Consider the following 24,854-nt stretch of genomic DNA (forward strand, 5'->3'; position numbering starts at 1 on the left):
CGACGCATTCGTGGTTGCTCCCGCACATTGGCGTCGAAAGTCGACGTCGAAACGACGCGACTCTCTCTCGAATTCCATCCCCTTTTCTCGTCCTTAGTTTTATTCCTATTTTTTTTTCGCGCCAACTTCGCTGCAAATGTTTACGTTTCCGGGTCGCTCGTTCCGGTCCTGTTAATTATGTGTATTAAGATTAAAAAGAGGAAAAAATGTTGCATACTATGCTGGACCTAAAATATTTTACCATTTTCGCTTTATTTATGCAAAATACTTTAGCTTATATAGGTGAGTACACTAACAATTTCAATTATTTTTCTTTTAAAATCATTAAAATTACAATTATAACATATTTGTCATAAACAATCGTCGGTTATTTTAAATGTAACCATGGCAACAAGTAATAAGATATATTCATTTTTAAATGGAAATACACGTTATTCCCATGACCTACCCCTATATTAAGTACATTAATGTACACAATTTGCAAAAGTAACAAGATTTTAGTATACATAAAATTTCAGAAGCAATCTGTCAAAGTATTACATAATTCATTAAATCTTAATTTGATAGTTTTATGCACAATAATATGAAATAAAAAATTAAAATATTATTTTTTTAAGTATTCAATTTATTGTTGCTAACATTAGAGAAAGAACAAGAAAGCAACATATACTTTTTGAGAAAACTAATTATGAAAAATACATTTTAATTAAAAAAAACTTTAGGTCCAAATTTCCAATTCAGAAATGTATATATTTAAATAATAAATTAGTGTGCATTTTTTTTTATTGAAAATAAATAAATAATTGAATGGTTGGTATATAATTAATGAATATCGTATTTTATGTTGTTGCAGAATTTTATTTGCAAAAAGAACTTTCGTATAAAACAAAAGTATTTTATAATTAAAATCAATTTCATTATTTCTAAATATAAAAACTTCAATATACATTTTCAGATTTATACATACAGACTTAGACTAATTAAACTTTGGCCCAAATTAAATCAATAAAAGTTGGTATTTTTCACACATTTTAATGTTCATGCAATGATTAATTAAATTTTAGTTTTATCTAGTGTACATTAAAATTAATTAATATATGCAACAATACCTAGTAAAGTGCAGTTAATCAGTTCCGTCCATTTGAAAACCGGACTAATCGAGGAACTAAATATATACAACAAAATAAACAGCACAAAAAGGCAAAAAAAAAAATAAATAAGAAAATAGTTTAGTGCAATTTATTTTTTAAAATAATTTTATTGTATTCAATTAAAATTAAATTTGTTTTGAAATTTTCAAACCGGACTATAGTAAATCCGTACTGATTGAAGCCGGACTATGCGAGGTATTGATGTATTTAAGTTTTATAAAATTATGTGTTTGAATATTGACTGCATATGTAAAGTTTTCCATGATTATTATAAATATCAATTTATGTGTTTTTTGTTGTTGCAGAATATGTAGAAATAACCAAATGCGAGAGCTGCACGATGATGTTAACGTGTAGGCACTTGAATTCTGTGATAGCAGTTTTTAACGCTTCTTTCCATGCTCAAGATCAAAACTCCACTTATTACCAGGACTTCGACAGTCTGCTTCCTCCCGTTCATCCTAGACTCGCACTGAATAGAAGGTAATGTTACGTAATTAATTAGTATCTATCAATTTAATTAATCTTATCGGATTTTTACTGTAAAGAAATATGAAAAGATAATTATTTTGCAAAATTTTATATTAACTTTCAACTTTAGTTTTTTATATTAAGCATATAAAACAATTGCTATAATAACACAAAATTTATTATATGAAACTATTATCACATAAGAACTTCTAATATTTAAATTCAGCATATTTCTAGTGATTTTTTCTAAGAAATTTATATTTATAAAACAACAACTATTCTCAACGTCAACGTAATGAGTAAATTATTAGGCTCTAAAAATATGTAAAGATGTATGTAAAAAATTTAAAATTGACATTTGACAACGCACATAAGTTACCATAGTGAACTAAATTAAATATGATAATGTTGCTTAACACAAATTTGTTTTTGTTGAATTAAGTAATATTGTAAGGCACAGTTTGTAACGAATATCATCTGCATAAATACATAATGCATGATCATCACGAGGGATCGGGTATTGGGGTAAAAACTAAAGTTTTGGTCCCTAGAATTGATCCCACAGGAATTTCAATATTTACAATACAACTTCAATATTTCGTAAGGAAAATGTAAATTTCAAAGCATTTTCTAATTATTAACTTAAGCATCTTTTGTCTAGTTTCTTTCTTACAAATGTGTTTACTGCAAAAGTGACAGCTGTCAAATTTAATGTTTATATAGTATTATTTCATATTCGGATTATACTTGATTATCTTTAAATTATTACAATAGGTCGATTACTATTATATACTATATTCATTATATCGAATTAGAACTTGCATCTAAATATTTATACTCTTTAGGTAATTGAATTACTTTATATAAGAATAAAGAAATTATTACATCCAGAAGTTTCTCTGGACGTGTCCCAATTCACTTTTGCAAACTTTTTTAGTTACGAGAGTTTTGTGCGAAAGGTAAAAATAAAGTTTAAATTTGCGTATTAAATGAAAAACTTTGAAGCATTTCTGCGCGTTCGCTTTAATTTCAACTGTTTACGCTTTCAAAATAGATGAAAAAAAAGTGTATTTAAATGACAGGTAGATGGATCAAAGATTGTTGCCTTCTGCTCTGATCGTTAAAACAAAACGGATTGCTATAATCGATCAAACATAAAGTTCATTAATTCATTTCCCAAATGACAACCCATATAATAACGGACAGCTGATGAAAGAGTTGACGGAGCGTTAAATTGCTGTTTGAATTTACTGCCCCGTAAATGGTAATAAAAAGAATTAGGGGATGTCCGCGGAATAAACACTTTTCGGCGGTATTTATTGTCGTTCGTCATGTGATCGTTCCGTTTTCCGATAATTGTTTATGCCCCGGCGTCACGGTTTATACTATACACACACAGTCAGTCGCACAGGCTGAGGCTGATGTGTATGCATGCATTCGTCTGTTTAACTACACTTGCCGACTTACAAATATTATTTTCTAAGTGCCCCACATATCACACCGAGTGCCTCGTTATTTACTTATATAATGATCCTCTTTAAACGTTACCTCCTGTAGCCTAGTTAGTGTAGGAGACTCTTGAGGATTACGTTATTTATGGATTAGGAAATGCAATCCTAATACACTAATTAACCAATAAATTAGTAGTAACAACTTAAAAAAACACAAAATTATTTTATTATTAATTTAGTATATTGATTTTTAATTATTATTTTTTTTAAATAATATGCTAATTAAATTTAATAAAAAATAAATAGTTGCTAAAGAAACAATAACATTATATTTTCTAAGATTTTTGCTGCAAAACATAATTTTGTGGGAAATTTCGTTATTTTCGTATTACAATCTTTATGTTAGAAAACACTCAAACGCATATTCCAATAATATCCACTGCACAAACACATTTATTACTGATCAAATTACAAAATATTTTTTAAAACTGTATTATTTTTAAGGAAATTCATGAATACGTTAAATTATTAATAATTAATATTTGTTTTTTATATGCACATATTTTAATTGAACTTAAGGCAAAATATTTGGCAGAAGAAAATTCTAGTAATATTTTCCTAGAATTTTCGTTATAAATTTATATGAAACTTCGTCCTTTTCAGTTTGTTATTCATAATTTACAATTTTCCGTAATTATTCTAAATTCGTTTAAAATAAAATAAAGCCTTTTCATATTAGTTATAATTATATTTTAATAAAATTTAATGAAAAATAATTCAATAATTTTCAAAATCAAACAATTATTTTATTAAATCTATTTTTTTTTCATATTTTTCTAAGAAACTCATTCGTTAAACTCAATAATTCAAGGATATAGTAAATAAATCTTTACTATATCCTCTATTAATTTTTTAATTTTTTATATATTTACTCAGTTGCAATGTTTATAAAGAAATTACAAATTATTCATTATTATAATTTGTTTTTTTCATTAATTAATTAATTTTAAATGTTGTCAATAAATAGTAAGTGAAAATACATATTTTTTCTATTATATCGTTTTTTATTTTTTAAATTTCATTTTTGTTTATTGTTAAAAAAATCTTTTCAAAAATTAGAAACTCTTGCTACATACATTTACTATTGAAATATCGGTATAATCCACATAATGTTAGTGAAAGGGTACACATCAAAGAAAAAAAGAATAACAAGTCTAAGGTTTAATCTAAATAATTTAAAACTAGCAAATTCAAAGATTAAGTTTAGTTGATGTTTATTCCTATTACTTTATTTATAGATTGGATAATAAACAACATGCAGACTCGTGTTCCTCTTTCTTCAACTACTTGTTTTTCCAGCACATAGTAAATTGCACCTAAACACTTCTTTATTAACCTAACAGAACTATTAAGTTTAATAAAAAAAACACTTTTTGATTTAATAATATAATAAATTATATAATAATACACAATACACAAGTGACACAATACAGTAATGCGGCTTCGATCAGTACGAATTCACTAGAGTCCGTTTTGAAAATTTCATAACAAACTAAGGACTATTAACTGCAGTTTTTGTGCGTTTTATTTTAATGCGTTTTTTCTCTGATTAGTCCGATTTCAAACTATCCATGCTATGCGAGGTATTACTATATACACTTTACTATACCTTTCAAATCCGGTCTAGGTAGGTGTCTCAGTAAAGCTTCTAAGTCAATTAGTATCGTCGTATTGATCTTTCCGTCGTATGTATGGAACATAAACTTACTTTAACTAATCCAGGCAGGTAATCTCAGTCAATTTACTGTCATGTAATATACATAGTAAGATAGTTTTATGTCTTAATTTAAGGTAAGACTAGTAAACTGAAAAATTGTGAATCGAGATTTATTAATGAAAATAATGAATCAATGAAATGCGATTGAGTCTACTGCCTTTCAATTAAGTTCACCTAAATTATTCATAATTCTTGTATTATTTATTTTCCATCATTTTCTTTCTAAAATCAATACAATTATCTTTGTACAATTAATACATTTATACTAATCAATACAGAAATATTTGTTTTATAATCTTTCTTAATATTTATTTGCTATTTTTGTACAAAGATTTGTGTAATTATTAATGGAAAATTGAAAATTAAATTCATATCCAACACGTTATAATTAAATAAGCAAAAATATTCTAACAAAAAAGTTGTTTATTTACTAAAGACCGAAGTCTCTGCTAATTAATGACTAATTATTAGTATTTTTTCTCTTCTTTGAATATTTAATACTTAAGAAAAATATAAAAATAACAGTTGTTAAAAATATTACATTTTGTATTAATTTAAAAAAAATTGTTTTTCATAATTTAAAATTTTCCTTAATTATTGCAGATTCGTTTACAATCTAAGCAAGTATTTTTGCTATGAGTATAAAATTATATTTAAATGAAATAAATAGCTGTTAGTAAAACAATAAGATTGTATTATTGTTTGTTAAAAATACTGCAAATTGTAATGATTTCTTAATACTATAAATTTAAAAAAAATATTATGGAAAACATCAAAAGATTTATTAAAAAATTTATCATTAAAATTTAACTTATTTTAATAGTCTCAGTTTAATTGTATTTAGTTGAAGATTGATTTTCTATAAATTTTAAACTAAAATTGTATTAAATTTGTATGAAATCAGATATTAAACGAACTAAAATTGTAGCACGCTTATCTCGAATCATTGATTTTCTGTTAACTATTGACAGACGGAAAATGTATTGCGAGATAAGAATGAAATGTGATTGGATTTTCACTAAGTAACAGACGTTAATCACGAACAGAGAAAAATAAGATTCGATAAGGTATTTATTTGTAAGCTTTCGCTCGCAATCCGTGCTATTTTCACCGTCGAAGGTCCCTTGGAAATTGAACAGTTTAGCTTTGATGCAAATCGTAATTTTCCTATCTACAGCAAACATCAAACCAGTAAAATTCAAATCTATTCGTTGTTCGCTAATGGGAACGTAATACACAGATATTGATCGTCCCGGGGACAAAAGGGGAACTGCATTTGATGGGATGCCTCCGGCGTATAAAAAACAACAACTTCGTTGAAGCGCGGAAAAGAAAGTAGGATTCAAACCCAATTATCGCTGGGAAAACTAATTTCACGTACAAGTGTTTTTGCTCCATGAAGATAAATATCATTCGTGTCCTATTAAAGGGAAAGGATAGGAAAAGAAAACTAGAACGTATTAATTGCGTTTTCATTAGTTTAGAACTTTGCCATCTGGGACATGAGAGAATAATTAAAATAAATATTTATATAAAAACTAATTAGCTAAGTTATTATGAACAATTAACGAATTTTTTCATTAAATAATATAAATATTATCGAACTAAGTAAAAAATATTTTGTCTTATATTTGTATTATTACAATTCTTATTTAATAATACAAAAGTTATAAATAAAAATGAAGAAACTAAGTTATTTGTATGATCTATAACTATTTTTTCCTCACATTAAATGTGGGAAACCATTGTTTTGAATTAAAAATTGTATCTCTTTTAACTGCAAATAATTTTACTTAACATATTTTTTTTTCAACGTTTAATGCAATTTGCTGAATTTTATTGCTATTTTATTTCTATCCTTCTCAAAAGTAAAGACATTATCGTTTTGCTTTAAAAAGTTCAAATTTCTTTATTTGAATTTTATATTAGTTACAATTGTTGTTTGAGTAATAAGTTAGTAGTAAGACTTTATGCAAGGATAATAGAAAAACAACATTTGGCATATTGAAAGTGCCATCTTTGAAACGACTTTTAAAACATAATCTGACACATCAATGGCATTTTTTGAACATTATAAACAAATTGATGAAAAATAAGTCCATTTTCTACAAATTGTTATTCAATATTAAATGTGACATATTAAATTTATTTTCTTTAAATCTGGAACTCCGAAAACAATACTAAAACAAATAAATTTGACAAAAATCATAATTGGTTTCTCCAATACCATGGACCGTTTGAAATCGGACTAATCGAGAAACTAAATTTATACAAAAATAGATCCTTTATACAGTATAAATAATAATTTTGTGTATTTTTTTTATAGGATTTATTTTTATTTCCCTCAATTAAAAGTTAGTTAATTATGAAATTTTCAAACCGGACTATAGTGAATCCGGACTGATCGTAGCTGCACTATGCTGCTTGCTGTATATATTCTTTCAGAACAATGCACCATTGAACAAGTCAGCAAAACTTTATGAATGAGAATTCTAATTGGCATCCAGATTTTGCCCTCTCTCATATTTAATCCTATTTCCAACCCCGATTTCCTATTTACGTGGAAATAATCTATAGAATACTAAAGTCATTGTAGTTGTTATGGAAATTTTGAGAATTTGTACAATACCTATTTTTCTGAGTGAATGAATGATCATGAAAAGCGTTGGACTAAATGTATCAATTATTAGTAAGTTATTGTATTTTGAAAATACAAAATAATAGCAGAATTACTGTTAAACTTGAAAAACGACAACAAAATGTCATTAATTAAAAATAATTACAGTTTCATATATCATATATAAATGAATCTCTTAAATAATACTGTAACCAAGTTACAATGTTTGTACATTAAGAAAATGAAGAGATTATCCCGTTATTATGGTTATTTAATTAAAATTTTCTTTTGTAAATCATATGATGTACCCTTATCTAAATTATGAATATGCAAATTAAAATTTGCGGATCGCAGCGTATGGAATAGGAAAAAGGTTCTATTGTAACTGATTCCAATTACAAGCATTCCGTAATGGACGTCTCTCCTTTTGTAAGCCTTACCATCTGCGAGTTGTGAATTGGCCCCGGGCTCTCCCCCTGCTCATTTTTCCCCAGTATCCTCAGGTCTTTGTTGCAGACCGCCGGTGCATTTAGATATCAACAACACCCCCAATCTGCAAACTCACCCTACATACCCAGTGACCCCACAATGCACGCTGCAGGCCACGCGCCGCTTTTTCAATCTCGACACACTCAAGGATCAGGACAATATCTGAGATCTCATCCAGATATCATCCACCGTTAAATGCGTTTTTAATTCAAATTTATTGTTTTACTTTTTTCGCACATTATGAGTCATGCGATTCTTATCTTTATGACATTTTGAGTTGTCATTTTTAACAGTTTATATTTATTTAAGACTATTTCGTAATTTATGTAATTGATAATATTAACTAAATTGATATTTGACTATATCTTTTGTAAAAATTGATATAAAATATGCTTATTTTAAAAGTTACTAACTACTAGATAAATTTAACTATTATGTTATACAATTTAGTAAAATTATACTTGGTAAATTTTATTAAATATCAGAACAATTATTACATCTCATGTTGTCACTTTTGACAGTTTGTTGTAAAATGTGTTAGTTTAAAACATAACAATTAAGATTACTGTAATTAATAATATTAACTAAATTGATATTTAATGCATGTTGTCATAATTGTTACAAAAAATACTTATTTTAAGACAATTAATTTGTACTTGATAATTTTTATTAAATAAGTTATTTATAATACTTAAACATCGCATGACATATGACAGTTCACGTTATCAAAACCTTGTATTTAATTCACATTTTTGGTCGATAAGCATCGAAGGGTTGAAGAAATAGGGACGGCAAAATTACCGGTGCATATTTTTGTTTTGCACATTATGACCCATGCGATTTTTATCGTCTATAATTAACGTTCGTGATTCCCATTTATATTAATGTATGATATTTTTTCTAACATATTTGTATTAAGACAAGAACAGCAGTAATACGACCTCGATCAGTCCGGATTTATTAAAGTGCGATATGAAAACTTTATTAAAAAACTAACTTTTAATTCTAATAAAGTCTTGAATTGATCCGGTTTCAAACAGTCCAGGATATTGACGGTGTTGTACTTCTTAATAGAAATGTCACATAACTTATGACAGTTCATATTGTCACATTTGACAGACATTCAATATTGTACAATTTTATTTATAACCAAAAACAAGTATTTGACAAGTTTAAATAAATTTCACATGATATTCAATACTTGTAACATTGTCAATATGTTATCACTATTGTTGTTGAAAATTGTGTTTCTACAAGACTTTTGCTCGTTCTTATTTAGAAATAAAAAAACTGTTTATTTAAAGTTCACAATATTTCTGACAAATGACAGTTTAAATATGTCAAATAATTTTTTTTTAAACTTGCATTTTTCAGCACATTCTGACTCATGCGATTGTTATCGTCGCCTCATGTCTATCTATAATTATCGTTCGTGATTCCCATTTGGTTTTTATTAATACAAATCCCACGATAAAGGAAGGTTAAACGAATATTGCTGGAAAACTGTGCAAAAAAAAAAGCAAACGCCTCCTGAACTCGCTCCAATTATCACGCAATGATCATAAAATCCTTTACGGTCCATAACTCTGCGGCCTGTCTCGCTTCTGGTACGCACGAAACCCATAAACTACAGGGACATTTGAATTTTAAATTGTTAAAGTTTTTAATTTAACTTACTCAATATAAATATCGTATACGTGCTTATCATTTTCAATGTTTAACTTTTTTTTGTTCTTTCTTAATATGATCATCAACTTGTTTTATATAACTTAAACTTTATTTGTTGAAGATTGATTTTTTTTATTACATGCAAATCATATGATAGTTTATCTTATTGACACATGTATTTGACATGTTTAACCAAACTTCAAATGACAAGTGACAGATCGTGCTGTCACTCTTCAAATATGTTTATAACAATAGTTATAATTACATGATATCACAGTCTATTTTTATGATTGAAGATAACTGTTGAATATAAGATTACTCATAAAATAATTTACTAACATTATAAAGTAACATAATAAAAGTTACTGAAATAAATACAGTTCTTGAGTTGTGGTAGACCAAACATTTTCGGAATCAATGAAGCGAATGAAGGAAACAAGTCGATGATTGGGATCGCAAATAGGCGCTCAACGAAATGAGCTTTATATTGAGTTAGTGCTCTATTATTGACCTATGCAACGGAAATATGATGAACTTTGTTTGAGCCTTACCGCACGTTCCGGGGGCAATATTAATCACGTGTTCCAAATCAGAACGCAAAGTATATAAATCAATATCCGTCGTAAAGCAGGAATTCTTTAACGACGTGTATAACATTGCAATGATTATTCTCCATCGATTTCCATTAAGCACCGTGTTTCTATTTCCATTTCACAATTGGAACGATAGAGCCAAACAATCACAACGCATTCTGATGATGTAACGATGACGGATTTTTTTTTTTGCGCCTCGATTTATAAATAGAATCAGCACACAGTTTGTTTATTGATCGCAGTACTTAATTTAACCAACTTCTGTTCTGTAAAAGTTCAGTTTGTAACAAAAAAAAATCCTTTCTTATGACGATCCGCCAATATCGCGGACTGTTTGAAACCGGACTAATCGAGGAAACTAAATGCATACAAAAATAAATCGAGCAAAAAATAATTGTTATTATATCAATATGAATCCGGACTATGCGAGCATTTATAAATACTAAATTTAAATAAATCATAATAATGTTTATTGAAGCAGTTATTACATAAACGAATAAATCAATTGAAACGTAAATAATGTAAGAAAATACATAAGTCAAAAAATTTATTTCTACATTTATAAATGTATGCAATAATATTTTTATACTATAAATTCTCGCATAGTCCGGAATTCAATTTGTTTAAATAATGATCATTTAACTATTACTAACATATTAATAATGAACTAATTATAGAAAATCCGGACTATGCGAGGTATTTTTAATCCTGGAGTTTGGACTACTACAATAAATCTTCGCATAGTCCGAAATTCAATATGTAGTAATAATTGTCATTTACGTATTACTAATTTATTAATAATTATATTGTTAATTTGAAAACTGGACTAAGTGAGGTATTGTTAAATCTTCGCATAATCCGGAATTCAATGTGTTTAAATAATGATCATTTAACTATTACTAATATATTATGAACTAATGAACTGATTATAAATTTTATATTAATAATTTGAAAAACCAGACTATGCGAGGTCCGAAATTCAATATGTAGAAATAATTATCATTTACGTATTACTAATTTATTAATAATTATATTGTTAATTAGAAAACTGGACTAAGTGAGGTATTATTATTTCTCGATTCTGGACTTATAAAATACATTTTCGTATAGTCCGGAATTCAATGTGCAGTAATTATTATCATTTACTTATTACTAATTTATCAATAATTATATTGTTAATTAGAAAACTGGACTAAGTGAGGTATTGTTATTTCTCGATTCTGGACTAATACAATAATTCCTCACGTAGTCAGGACTTCAATGAGTAGAAATAATGATTATTTAAATATTACTAATTACTATTATATTAATAATGAACTGATTATAAATGTTATCTTATTAATTTGAAAACTGGACTAAACGAGGTATTCTTATTTCAAAACTCTTTGACAATTCGAGGGTATTAGAATGTCATGGAAATTATTAATCTGTTTTCAAAACTTTATGATAAATAACACGCTAGATCATAAAGACTGTATTCAAGTATATTAGAATGAAAAATCACCTCTTTCAGTAAATTGTTATTGCTCTATAGAAAAATAGTTGGATCTATCTACAGAAGTGGCGTGCACGCTGCTGCAGTGTTTGATTTGAGTCATAACTCCATTCGCCTTGTCCCACATTTTCACAGCGGCCCCGAATCGAAGAAGTATCCTTCCTCTATGATCCTTGCCTTGCCTTTCCACCCTTGCCGTGTGAATTATTGCATTATGCATGCGACCCTCGTGTCTACGACTATTTGTTAACACACTCGGACAAAGTGTTAAACTGGAATTTCTGGAAACAATTACTCGCATGTTAAATGCAAATTATTAATTAGCACGCACCAATTCTACATTACTTATAAAAGTGCGGACAGTTTGAATGAATCGTTGATTCGATTTGATATTATAATGTTTCAAATTTTGAACGAAACAATAATTTACACAGGCTTGGATTGCACTGAATTGAGCAATATTCTAAAAAAATACTACACTAAAATATTTTTATACATAAATGGTTGTCTTTTTTTCATTTATACTGTAAAGTCTCTTATTGTGCGGTTTATTTTTAGTTCCTTGATTAGTCCGGTTTCAAATAGTTCGATATATCGGTGGAAATGATTACCCGGACTATGCGAGGTATTGCTATAATTGTTATTGTTTTAACAAAACGCGAACCGGACTATTCGAGGTATCGGTGTTTTAAATTATTATTACTTTATAAAAATACAATATTGTTATCTTAAATGGTTTCACATCTTCTAAAATTGTTGCTCATTTATATAAATTTCCAGTTTTTGGTTATTAATTAATTAAAAGTTGTTTCAATTAACTTTATATTCTTCAAGTATGTCTCTATATTATAATAAACTTGTCTTCCATCTATTTTGATTCAGTTTATATGTACAGTAGAATCTGTCTTATTTCGATTTTATGTTTGTGCGATTTTTTTTATGCGGTCCAATCATTTCCAATCTGCTAAACATTAAAATCAAAATATGTCAATTATTACTAGAACTATATAGTGAATAAATTTCATATTGATTTTGATGTGTATCTGACTTATTTTTTTTCTATACATCATATTAGTTGTGATATAAATAATACGCCAGATGTAAAATAATGTACGGAAATGTTGTTTACCGAAAACTGTCGACAAGGGTGTTTTGTTGCCACAAATATTTACGCCCGCTCGAACACTTATAAACTATATGAAGTGTTCTTGAATTTGATGGATATAAACAGCATTGATTTTTGGCAAACGCTCACAACGGAAATTCTCGGTATTATGAAATTTTATTAATACTTGTCGTACGTTTGTTTGCTTTGTAAATTCATACCATGGACATGATGTCAACAATGCATGTGCACTTGAAATGTATTTTTTTTACTGTCCACAAAGTTGACAATCGCTATCGATCCGGATCACTTGAATATAAAACATAATTAAAATTGATATAATTCATAAAAGATGAAGAAGTACTAATTTTATAATAACTCAGAGACTGTAATTCTAATTAATTACAGTATGTAGTTAATATATCTGGCTTAGTCCGAATAATTGGTTCCGCTAATAACTCGGACTGTTTGAAACCGGACTAATCGATGAACTAAAAATAAAATGATAAAAAGGGACTTGATAAAGGGAAAACACAATTTTGCTTAATTTAAATCCAATTTGTTCAGACTGGACTATAGTGAATGAGGACTGATCGAAGCCGAACTTTTGCCGTAGTCATTTTACACAATAATTTGCAAATATTTTTGATAATTGAGTTAAATGTGCGAAAAAGTTAATGAAAAATTGTAAACTAGAAAAAAATATTTTAAAGATAAATAATTACCATTGACTTTTGCAACTTAGAAATTCATATAATTATTATAGTGAAACCGGACTATATAAGGAATGACTGTATATTTAAATAAATTCGTAATTTTAAATTTTAATGACAAGTATATAATTTTGGACATAATATTCAATGTTGAGACACAATTATAGAAACATTACTATTTCTTTACAATGTTACAGATTTGAAAAGTTACTAGTTATTATGTTTAAAATAAACTTTAGACATCTGGAACAAGTCATTGTATGTCAAAAGGTTAATAATTGTTGTGACAGCTCTCATATAATGACTTTTTATTAAACATAAAGACACTTTTTCCTTGTGTGTTCAATTTAAGATAATTCACTGCAAATTACATTTCATATGCTAAAAATAGACATAATTATTGTATTTACAACTCTATGTAATAACATTTGAATGTTGGTGTTACTAGGTAATGTTTGTTCTCTTAGCAACCCGTTAATATTGCGTTCAATTATTCAAACAAACATACATTGGCGGTGACCCAGTGACCTAAATTAGTAATTTAGTTGGGGAGACTGGGAGAATTGGGGTTGCAATCATTAATTAATTATTTGTCAGTATTTCATTTTTAATCACGTTCTTTGCAATGTTTCCAGGTGTTCGGGCGTGAACCACTGCAGCTTCATCCTGATAAAGGATTGCCCGGGAGCGGATCGTTGGGGTCCCGGAAATTTCACCATAAAATACGCTTGCGTTGCAGGTAAATCTTTTATTAAATCGTTGACCCAGAACAGCAAAAAACGACAAACAACAACAACAGCAAAAACTACAGATTTACTATTCGGAATTCACTTTATGAATTTATAACGCAAAAATGTACATGGATATACACATTTTATTGTGAAAATATGTGGCACGGAATTATTTTTGAAATGCGGAATTTGAATAAAAATACAATTTAAATGCAATTTTTATAAGGAAAAAAATGAGCTTTTGTGTAAATGCGAATAAGAAAATCTTTGAATAATTTTCTGCTTTGGGTCGAACTCGGCGCACTCGACGGGATCATTCGTATTCTCTTTCATTTCGAGCGTAAATAGGAATGGAAGAAAGGAGGAAGAGGTCATTAAATAAACAAAGCTCACAACAGAATTACATCGAGCGCAAGAGGAGAAGCAGCACGAAATCGTAATTCTACACTCTTCGAGCTCTGATCCCCCAAGAGACTTCAATTTATTTTCTTAGTCCATTACGTCTGACCTCGTAAGAAACGAAATATTAACACTTCGATACAGAAGTAAATCATGCTTTTTTTGGGATAATTCAAAAGGTGCACGAAACCGTTGCAATAACAATGATGGTACGGGTCGTTCTTCAAATCTGTCAGATTTGAAACCTTTCACGGCCGATATAATTGCTCCATTCATCGATCACCACGATCAATGGAATTGCGAAGATCAATAGTATTATTATACGTTTTTTTGTTGTTGCTCTTAATCGCTTTATGTGCGAATGGGGAATTTCGGCCGTGCCGGGATTATAAATCCATGGATAAACAGGATATTTGAAGCCGCTGTGCAAACAGATCTAATTAACTCCGACAATTTCGATTTTGGTCAATATTTAATTAGGCAACCAGCTGTACAATTGCATTTGCCGATTATCCGTTTTCAATTAATTTCGGGATGTCCTCGTTCAATTTCAGCATTGATTTATGTTTTAATCAAATTCCACATCGTATAGTTAACATCTAAATTATCTCTAATTAAAATAACTTTGAAATTTGTTCTCTTGCTTCATACAAACAGGGGCAAATTTAGTGAATTATCTTATCTTTATTTGTCTCGTTAAATAAAAGCTCGTTCTTTGCGATCAAAAATTAAGATAAAGACAATAATGTTACTAATTATAAAACTACGAACTTTAATTAAATATAATTAAACTTATACATTTGGGTAACGGTTTTAATTAAAATCTATATATAATCTAAAGTTTTCGTATACTTATGTCTATGCTACTTGTAATTAGAATAACTTAGAAGTTTATTAATTACACTTTATGTAACTAAACAAAATTCAACTCGAGAATTGTAGTCGTACAAGATCATTCTTAGACGTGGAGGAACTTTCTTAGCGATATACATTACATCTCATCATATCTTGAAACGTTGTTCTATTACAACGTTTCGCAAATAATTATAAATATACGCATTTTTTTAAGAAATTCCAAAATATTTCTAAAATTAATATTTATTAATTAATATTGCATATATAACAAACTTAAATAACTACTGGTATATTGTAAAAGAAAAGTGGTAATATGAGTGAAATAAAAGTTAGTTGTACTATCTGGTAAAAAAAAAACTTTCAAAAAGTTGCTTTTCTAAAGTGGATTTTTATATTCATTTTGTGCATTGGCCTGTAAATCTATCATAAATCAAGACGTTTTCTTTCAAGAGATTCTGAGACATAAATATTTCTATAATGGTATAACATAAAAACGTCCAGAGATTGTCGATAACTCATGGAAACGATTATAGATTCAATCAGAAAGTTACAAATCTTCTGATTTAACCAAATATTATCGTTTTTAAATTGTTAACTATTTAATTTTAATTATTTATTTGTCTATAACTTCTTCAATTCAGCATAATATTTTGTTTTCTCTGCAAGTCTCGAGTCCTCGATAAGTCCGGTTTCAAATAGTAGCGAAACCAATTGCGAATGTGAACATTGTACATTGTAATGAAGCATTTAGTTTAAATCCTGTCTGCTTTGTGTTTAAACAGATAGAAGGATTTCGAAATACTGCAACCACAATATATCGTTACCATCGCCGGAGGTCTTCGGGGTGTCCGAGGGATTTATCCGAAATCCCGGCTATCCCAAGTTCTATCTGGGCGGAGACGACTGCAGATGGAGGATCAGCGCGCCTCCAATGCAGAAGATAAAGCTGACAATATTAGATTTATCGCTAATAGGTAAGAGATCCGACCCTCCGAAGCACGTAATTCCGATAATAACACTAAACGGTAAACATTCATCATCTTCATCCGAATTATAGGGACGTCGAACAGCCCGGAAAGTTGTCTGGATGTGTTCGAGGTGAAGGAGTACGAGAATAAGATTTTCGTGTCCTGCTTGGAGCAGGAACCTCCTGCAGTTATCGTTTCTGTTGGAGACGTGCTGGAGATCAATCTGAGAGCGACGGAGAATCTCATAGCCAAGAGGGGCGTTCTATTCCATTACACTGCTATAGGATGTCCTACGCCCAATTCCCCGGCTGACGGATATCTAGTGCATAGGAATGACACGGATGTCCTCTTCACGTGCTGCGTCGGATTCGCATTTCCCGATTCATTGCAAAGAGAAAAACGACTCAAATGCCTCGGACACTCATGGAATTACCAACTGCCACTGCCAAACTGTATAAGTGAGTACAATTATAACATCATCATAACAATATACAGGAAGACCTCGTTTAACGCTTAAGATGCATTTCAAGCTAAATGAAACAGTGTTGAACGAAGTCACATCAATTTATGGTAAATATATGTATCGATATATGGAATCAGCGTTAAACAAGGTCTTACTGTTCAGTTAATTCTCATATATATAAAACGTAATTTCTAGGAATTTATACTAGGACAATTACGTTTTTAACATACAAACATTTTTCTTGTTTTACTTAGGCTTTTACCCAAAAAAATGGTTATTTTTCATAATTGTCTTTATTTTCTATCAAGGAATCGTAATCAAAGTTAAAATATAACGCAATTTGCATACATTCTTGACAAAGACAAAGTATATATGTAAAATATCTACTATTATTACTTACTGTAACACGTATAATTGTTATAATAAGTGTGAAGTCTGAACAAATTTCTATATTGAAATTATTATACAAACATTGGTTACAGCACATTTAAAACATATATAATATTGCTACAATTTCTACTATTTTAAATAAATGTATTACTTTTTTTTCATTTATTTATTAATTACAATACATTGGAAAAAACAACTTTTTTTCTGTAATTTGAAACTGGAAAACAACAATTTTTAGAAAAAAAATTGAATTGACCATGATTTTTACTGATTAATGTGTTAATTTAATTCCTTGCAAAAATATTTAGTTATAAATATTTATTTATTATTTTAATTTACTTAATATATTATCAAATATACAAAAAAAACATTTTGACCCCTTCAGTTATTTCTATCTATTTTTGTATCATAAACTAAAATAATGTAATTATTAATCTTTTATTCAAAGTGTTAATATTAGTGATGCATATTTTTTTATACATACATAATTTCATAAACGAAAACATTTCATTGCATGTCAATTCATTTACTTATCAAATTACTATGTGCATTAAGTAAATTGAAATATTTTTTATAAACTATATCAGCTTATTAAATTTTAATTAAAGTGAAGAAAAATTTAATATGAATAGATTTTTCCACATTCAGTTGATTTGAATCATCATTTTAGAAAAATTTAATAATATTTAGCGTTTATTAATTCAATAATTTTGTTCTAATTTTAGTCTTTTAAATTAAAAAGGTTGAAATAAATATAATTATAAATAATATTTGCATACATCATTTCAAATTTGTCATTTTTCATTTTTTCTTCTATTTTCACTTATATAATTAAATAAATATTTACAATACTTAGATTTAAAACCTTATTTCAGTGGAACCTCGTTATGCGAGGTGCTCGTTACCTCGCATAACGAGCATTTCGCTTAAAGAGCAAAATAAATTGTGAGAAAAATGACTCCAAAATGGAACGCATTATCGTATATTACATTAGTTTGTATGGGGAAAATTGTTTCATATACGAGTAAAAATCCAGAAATTTTGGAACAGATTAAACTCGTGAAGCGAAGTTCCACTGTAAACTTAAAAAAATAAATTATTTATATCATGAATTTATATAATTAATCACTAACAATTTTTCTAATTGTATAAACAAATAAAAAAATAATTCTGCCCAAATATTATGATTGTAATTAAATAATTTAATTCTAATAATTGATGATGCTGAACATGTTTATACTTTTAATACATTCAATTAAGTCAAGGATTTTCTTCCAAGTGATGTCAGATTATCATACATAAAAGTTATATTTAGCACCAATTAGGAATAGAAACAGCGTCGTAGTTATAATATAAAAAAAATGTAATATTTCTATCAAAACTCACTAAAATTCCATACGATTTATGCTTTTGTAGTTATAGAAATATCATATAAAAACATAATATAATTATGACAGATGCAAATTATAAATTTAAATTTCATGTATGTTGGGTTATCTATTATCAAGAAACATTGCGTTATTTTCGCCGTGGGAGAAGCTAAATGTAAATGCAAATTTGCTTTATGCGAAGGCAAATAATAATAATAATAATATCCAACGGAATAATAGCATTGCGTGTAATGCAATGATCCTTCAATTTCTAAGAAAAGAATCGCGCCTCTCTCCACCGAATGCACTTTACTCATACCAAACAACATAAACGCTCTCAAACATATCCATATCCGTTGTAAATCATGGAAAAAATAACAAAGCATCTACGCACATATTCTTAAGGTTGAATTCACTTTAAAATGAATAAGTTCTAATTAATGTAATATTTATTTGATTCTCAATTTTTTAAATAAAAAATAATATCACAATTAATTGAAATATATTAATTATCACAAGTATTAATTATACGTCATTTTGACAGGTATATTTGACAGTCTTTATTTGTGATAACTTTACTACATAAATATGGATATTTATGAATTGATCACATTTAATAATTGTAAATTTTTACGATTCTTTTTTTTTAAATATAAAATAATCTAAAATCGTGTCTTATAATTAATTGAAATATATTAATTACCATTAATTATAATTACACGTCATTTTGACAGTTATATTTGATAGATTGTATATACGATATTTATCGTTAATCAATTTAAGAAAATCTTCAACACATGTTCAACCTCAAATGCATTCTCTTTTATATGAATCAATATTCCATTTTAATAATTACAATACAGTGGAACCTCGTTTAACGAGTTTAATCCGTTCCAAAATTTCCGGATTTTTACTCGTATAATGAAACATATTCAAAAATACATATAATATGTGTAGACAAGTTTGTAGTAGGCGCGCAATCCGGGATTTCTCTTCTCATCATCACTCGTTATGCGAAACGTCGCTCGTTATTCGAGGTACTCATTAAACGAGGTTCCACTGTATTTGATTCTCTTTTTTCTTTAAATACAAAATAATATAAAAACGTGTATTATAATAAATTAAATTATATTAATTAGCATTAATTATATGTCATTTTATATTACATTATTATAGATCCATCTATTATCTATTTACTAAATCTCTTTGTAAATCAAGAAAAAAAAATACAATACATGTTAAAGTTCAATCTACATTCAGTTTAATATAAAGAAATATTGAGTTGTATTAATTATTTAAATAAATATGGAAATTTGTTATTTAAAAACATTTAATTGATTCTCATTTTTATACGTCATTTTGACAGGTTTTATTTTAAATTCATCGATTATTCTTAAAGCATTTATTTAATATATTTAAGTTAACAGTTTTCAATAAATTAATGAATGCATTTATAAAAAAATAATATTTAAAAAGACGTTCTAAATCCCGACTATATCGAAAATTTTTACAATAACATTTTTAGTAACAATAAATTATTATTAATTTATTTGATTTTGTTGAATTATTCATAATAAACCATAACATTATGAAATAATCTCAGATGCAATTAAATTATTAATTGTTATTATCTATTATTAATAACAATTTAAAAGTCACTACGCTCCGGAATAATTTATTAATGTTATTGTAGACATTTTCGATATAGTCGGGATTTTGATACAGTCGAGATTATAGTTGTCGAGATTTCAATACAGTCGCGATTTCGAACGTCGGGATTTCGATACAGTCGGCATTTCAAACGTCGAGATTTCGAACGTCGGAAATTTGATTGACGGTATTACAAAAAGTTATTATATTAGTTAATGAAAATAAAACTAAGACTTTCCTAGTAATTAGATATTAAAATAAATAAGTTTTGGAATTGCATTAATATTGTTTATATAGTTAAAATTAAAGTAACAAAATTACCAAAACAATGTAATTAAATCATTGTATAATTGTATATTTTGTAATAACATCTGTTAACGTTACTATTATTTGGTACTTAGTATTAAAATTAGTAATTTGTGCCCAATTAAAATATTTGTTCGTAAAATATAATACAACAAAACCTAGTTCGGCTTCGACCAGTTCAGATTCACTATAGTCCGGTTTCGACAATTTCAAAGCAAACTAAATTTGAAGTGAGCAAAATAAAAAAATTAATTCTAAAATATTACTATAAAAATGCCATTATTTTCGCTTAATACAGTCAAGTCTCTTTTCGTTCAGTTTATTTCTATTTAATATAATTTCTCGATTAGTCCTGTTTCAAACAGTCCGAGGTATTGACAAAACTAATCACCCGCACTATTCGATGTTTACTTCAATTTTATATTTCTTCAAATATCTGTACTTGCTTCATATATAGTTATTCTGAAATGTTCTTAAAAATTCTTATATAAACTAAATGATAAATAAACTGCATTTTATATTTAGAATATGAAGTACACATTGTTATCTTAAAAAAAGTGGTAGTAATCTTTCCCATCATAATCTTTCATTTGTTTATTTGGTGCGATAACTGTCGTTATCTATGTGTGCATTTCTTTATATCCAAAAGTTGGAATTCCACTGTCTTCCTGTTTTTATATAATATATAAGCTTTATATTTCATTATTCCAATTTCATATATATATATTATAAATCCAATTTATCGTGAATTTATTTAATGAAAAAAAAATTGCAAATGCTGAAAAGTTTGTTTATTCGTTACATTCTTTTTAGATTTATAGTTTTGCAATGTATTCCAATTCAATTAAATTAAGTTTTTTAAGCGCAATATTCATTGATATGAATTTAAATTTTCATCAAGAAAATTATTTGTGTTTTTAGTAATATCTAATGAATATATAGCACCATATATTAATTTAAATTATCATCAACAAAGTTAATTTTTTTTCTTAGTGTTTATTTTCGCAATATTATTGCATATACTAAAATATTACTTGATTTCTTGTATGTAATTTGAATATTAACATTTTTTTTGTAAAAAAACTTAAATAAAAGTTTATTAATCGATTATTTATAAAGAAATTTAGTTCTGAAAATGTTTAGTTATAATAAAATTGATAAATTTAGTTACATTATTTATTAACTTCATATGTACAATAAATAATTTAAATTTAGAAGGCTTAAGAAAAAGGCGTAATAAATTTTGCAAATATTGAAATGTGAATTGATTTAAATTTGGTAGAAATTTGTTTCATAATAAGTCATTGATATTAATCTATATTATCAATAAAATTATATTTTTACTATTACTTATTTAAAAAAATAATTAACAAAAATATTGCATTATAAGTTATTGTTCCCAAATTATCATAAATGAAAGTTATAGAAGAGAATGTTGATTTGTTTTCGTATATTTCTAAGAATCTTTAATTAATTTAATGATACTAATACAAGTTATCCTAGATGTTACTTTAAAGTACACTGATTTTGCAAGTACTGAAATGCGAGTTGATTTGTTGAAAGCCACCAGACCAATAAATTATTTAATATATCTTATCGTTATCGCACAGTTCTAATAACGAATATACATCTTCTTCGCTTCAACTCGCGACCTTTGAAACAGTCTTAATTCTTGGAGAAAAGAGTCATTAGCCTTTGTGAATAAAAGCCCTATCCGAACAAAGAGCCTTATCTATATTTACAACCGAACAACAATACATAAACCGTTTTTTCCATTGTCCAAATCCACGTTCCTTCTGACATTAAAAGTTTTCATTTATATTTTTGGCGATAACAGAGTTTGTTGTGATCATCAAAATAGAATTTAGTCTACAAACTAACTGCCGCCGCTTCCACCGCCGTTACGCTCGTAACTCGTGTTTGATTTAGATAAAAACTTATTGAAAATTTATTTATGTTTATGGTAAATAGCTAAAAGCCGTTCGTTAAGTTACGCTCACACAGCGATTCACTGCGTGGGCGAGCGCAGACGTGTTCAGCAAAAATTTATTTTAACGACCTCATCGCGATAATTACACCGAGAGACAGTTGTCGCTACCTTCTGCAAGAAGTAAGTTCATTTCGTCAATTCATCAACATTTCATTATTTCCGTGTTTAAAAAATACTGTTATTGTGTGATATATTCCGCTAGGAACGGCGCAGATCGAAGGTCGCTCGCTGCAATTATCAGATATACAATTATAGCGCTGATTAACGTTTTCTAAATCGCAGTTTGCAATCGTTTTTGTAATCGCAATCGTTTTTTCATATATTGCAATTCGGAATAGTTACTAAATTGGATAGGGAATGTAATTTTTGTATTCGCAAATTTGAATGAGTCACGTGGATAGACGGTTGCGCTGACCGGAAGCGGAAGTGGCCGTTTTATTTTGATACCGCGCGCGACTCGATGCGTACCAGAGTTTCGCGTTGGTCCGTTTGCATGTGCAGCAGAAATATCCCCCTCGAAATATCAAAATTATAACGAAGCACAAGATCCATTTCCATTCGAGAAATACAATGCAAATAGATCTTGTTTTTTTTTTTGAACGCGTGTGGGCTTCATAGATAATCGAAACATCGTACAAATTGTTGATAAGGTTTCTGTTGTTGTAAAGCGTTTGCTCATCAGCTCCTACGATGTTTTGTAACTGATTAGCGCGAGGCCGCGACTCTTTTTTAGTAACATTTTCCACGCATCCAGACCGAGTCAGACGCTTCAGGTTATGTAGGGTCGCACATGTGCTTTTCAAAGAAAAAATCAATAGATCCGCACGGCCTTATACTCACTCGCAAATTTCTACCCTAATTTCCAGATCAAACCAAGGACCTATTCTCCAGAGAAACCAAACAACCTTCGACAGGCAAGATGACCGAAGAAAGCCTTTCCGGTGAGATACAACACTATTCTTTTTTAAATTTAAACTTAATCAATAACAAAAAAAAAAAACTGTTTTCAAAATCATAACAAAACAAAGATTGAACTAAAATAATTTCATTTTTTTCTTTTGCAGATGTCGTGGTCCCCTCCATAATCATCCTAGCACTGTTTGTTATAAATTCTATTATAGTATTTGTTATTTACAAATACAAGAAGAGGTAACGTTTTCTTTAAAATTTAATTAACGCAATCCAAATCGAAACCCAAACTTTTACCATCCGCTTTTCGAAATGAAAAATTAAAATTTGATTTTAGATATTTTTACAGGAAAACGGCGTTGTACACTGAAGAGGAACTCGGCACGATTTCGGTGGAGCGCACGTGCGATCTGCCTTGATCCTCGAACGTAGTTGAATTGAACTGCTGCAGATGCCATTTCGCTCCTATTATATAAGCAACGGTCTATACTATTTGAATAATTTATAAGATTACATCGTATTCCAAAAAAAAAAAAATTAACGAGAGAAATGTCGGTCAATTGTTGTTGTTTTATTTATTTGTTTGTTTGTCTGTTGGGTGGGAGGAGGCGTTGGAGAGCTGAGCTTCGAGCGCTTGTCGAAACCGAATGAAAACAAATAATAATAATGCTCTTTATACAAATTATGAATTAACAACAAGAAAATATTTATTGAAACCCCAAATATATGTATATTAAATAAACACCAACCACTTTGTTTTTATTCGTCCTTCGGAAATCATCAAATTAGGAATCAACGTGTCTTGTCTTTCAAATTTATAACATCTCCAAGGATATATGCATATTAAACTGCTTTGTTTTTATATGTCCTTCGCGAATATTCTTCATTTATAAGAGGAACGTGTCTCGTCTTTACGGAAATAAAAGAGATTATCTTCTCTGGACTGTCCCAAATTTGCTCGAGATCTATTCTTAGTCGATGGTCTCGCAGTTGACACGAGCGTCCTCTTAATTATCCTACCTCCGCGTCTCTTATTTTACATCGAGAGAAATAGAATAATTGAGAAAATGCCAGCTGAAATGTTCAAGCTCTTGTGATCGGCAAAGGAAAATGCGTATGGTTAGAAGAGATAAAAGCAACAGAAACGAGTGAGTTTTGAAAGTTGTCCAAAGTAGGAGGACATTGATAAAAGTTATTTATTTTTAGCCTGGAACGTGCATTAGAATCATCAATTTGAATTAGTAAATTCATTTTGGTAGATTTATAAGTTGTTCTGTTTTGGGGGACTTCAAA

At 28.3% G+C, this 24,854-nt stretch overlaps 1 protein-coding gene across 1 annotated transcript; it reads left to right on the forward strand.

The window, feature by feature from the left end:
• LOC108561440 lies at positions 1-24,121 on the forward strand. Its single transcript, XM_017919375.1, has 8 exons — positions 1-282; positions 1,457-1,634; positions 14,166-14,269; positions 16,298-16,489; positions 16,573-16,941; positions 23,519-23,593; positions 23,717-23,801; positions 23,911-24,121. Exons 1-8 carry the CDS (start codon positions 207-209, stop codon positions 23,978-23,980), a joined length of 1,149 nt encoding a protein of 382 aa, XP_017774864.1. The 5' UTR covers positions 1-206; the 3' UTR covers positions 23,981-24,121.
• The last annotated feature ends 733 nt before the right edge of the window (positions 24,122-24,854 follow it).

The sequence above is a fragment of the Nicrophorus vespilloides genome, unplaced genomic scaffold (genome assembly GCF_001412225.1).
Source record: "Nicrophorus vespilloides isolate i.1.1-1 unplaced genomic scaffold, Nicve_v1.0, whole genome shotgun sequence".
Classification (NCBI taxonomy): domain Eukaryota; kingdom Metazoa; phylum Arthropoda; class Insecta; order Coleoptera; family Silphidae; genus Nicrophorus; species Nicrophorus vespilloides.

Excerpts from the sequence above, each read along its gene's own strand:
- LOC108561440 (XM_017919375.1), top strand. The coding sequence starts at position 207 with ATGTTGCATACTATGCTGGACCTAAAATATTTTACCATTTTCGCTTTA. Across the intron at positions 1,635-14,165 it reads AGACTCGCACTGAATAGAAG|GTGTTCGGGCGTGAACCACT; the intron begins GTAATGTTACGT and ends CAATGTTTCCAG. Across the intron at positions 16,942-23,518 it reads GCCACTGCCAAACTGTATAA|ATCAAACCAAGGACCTATTC; the intron begins GTGAGTACAATT and ends CCTAATTTCCAG.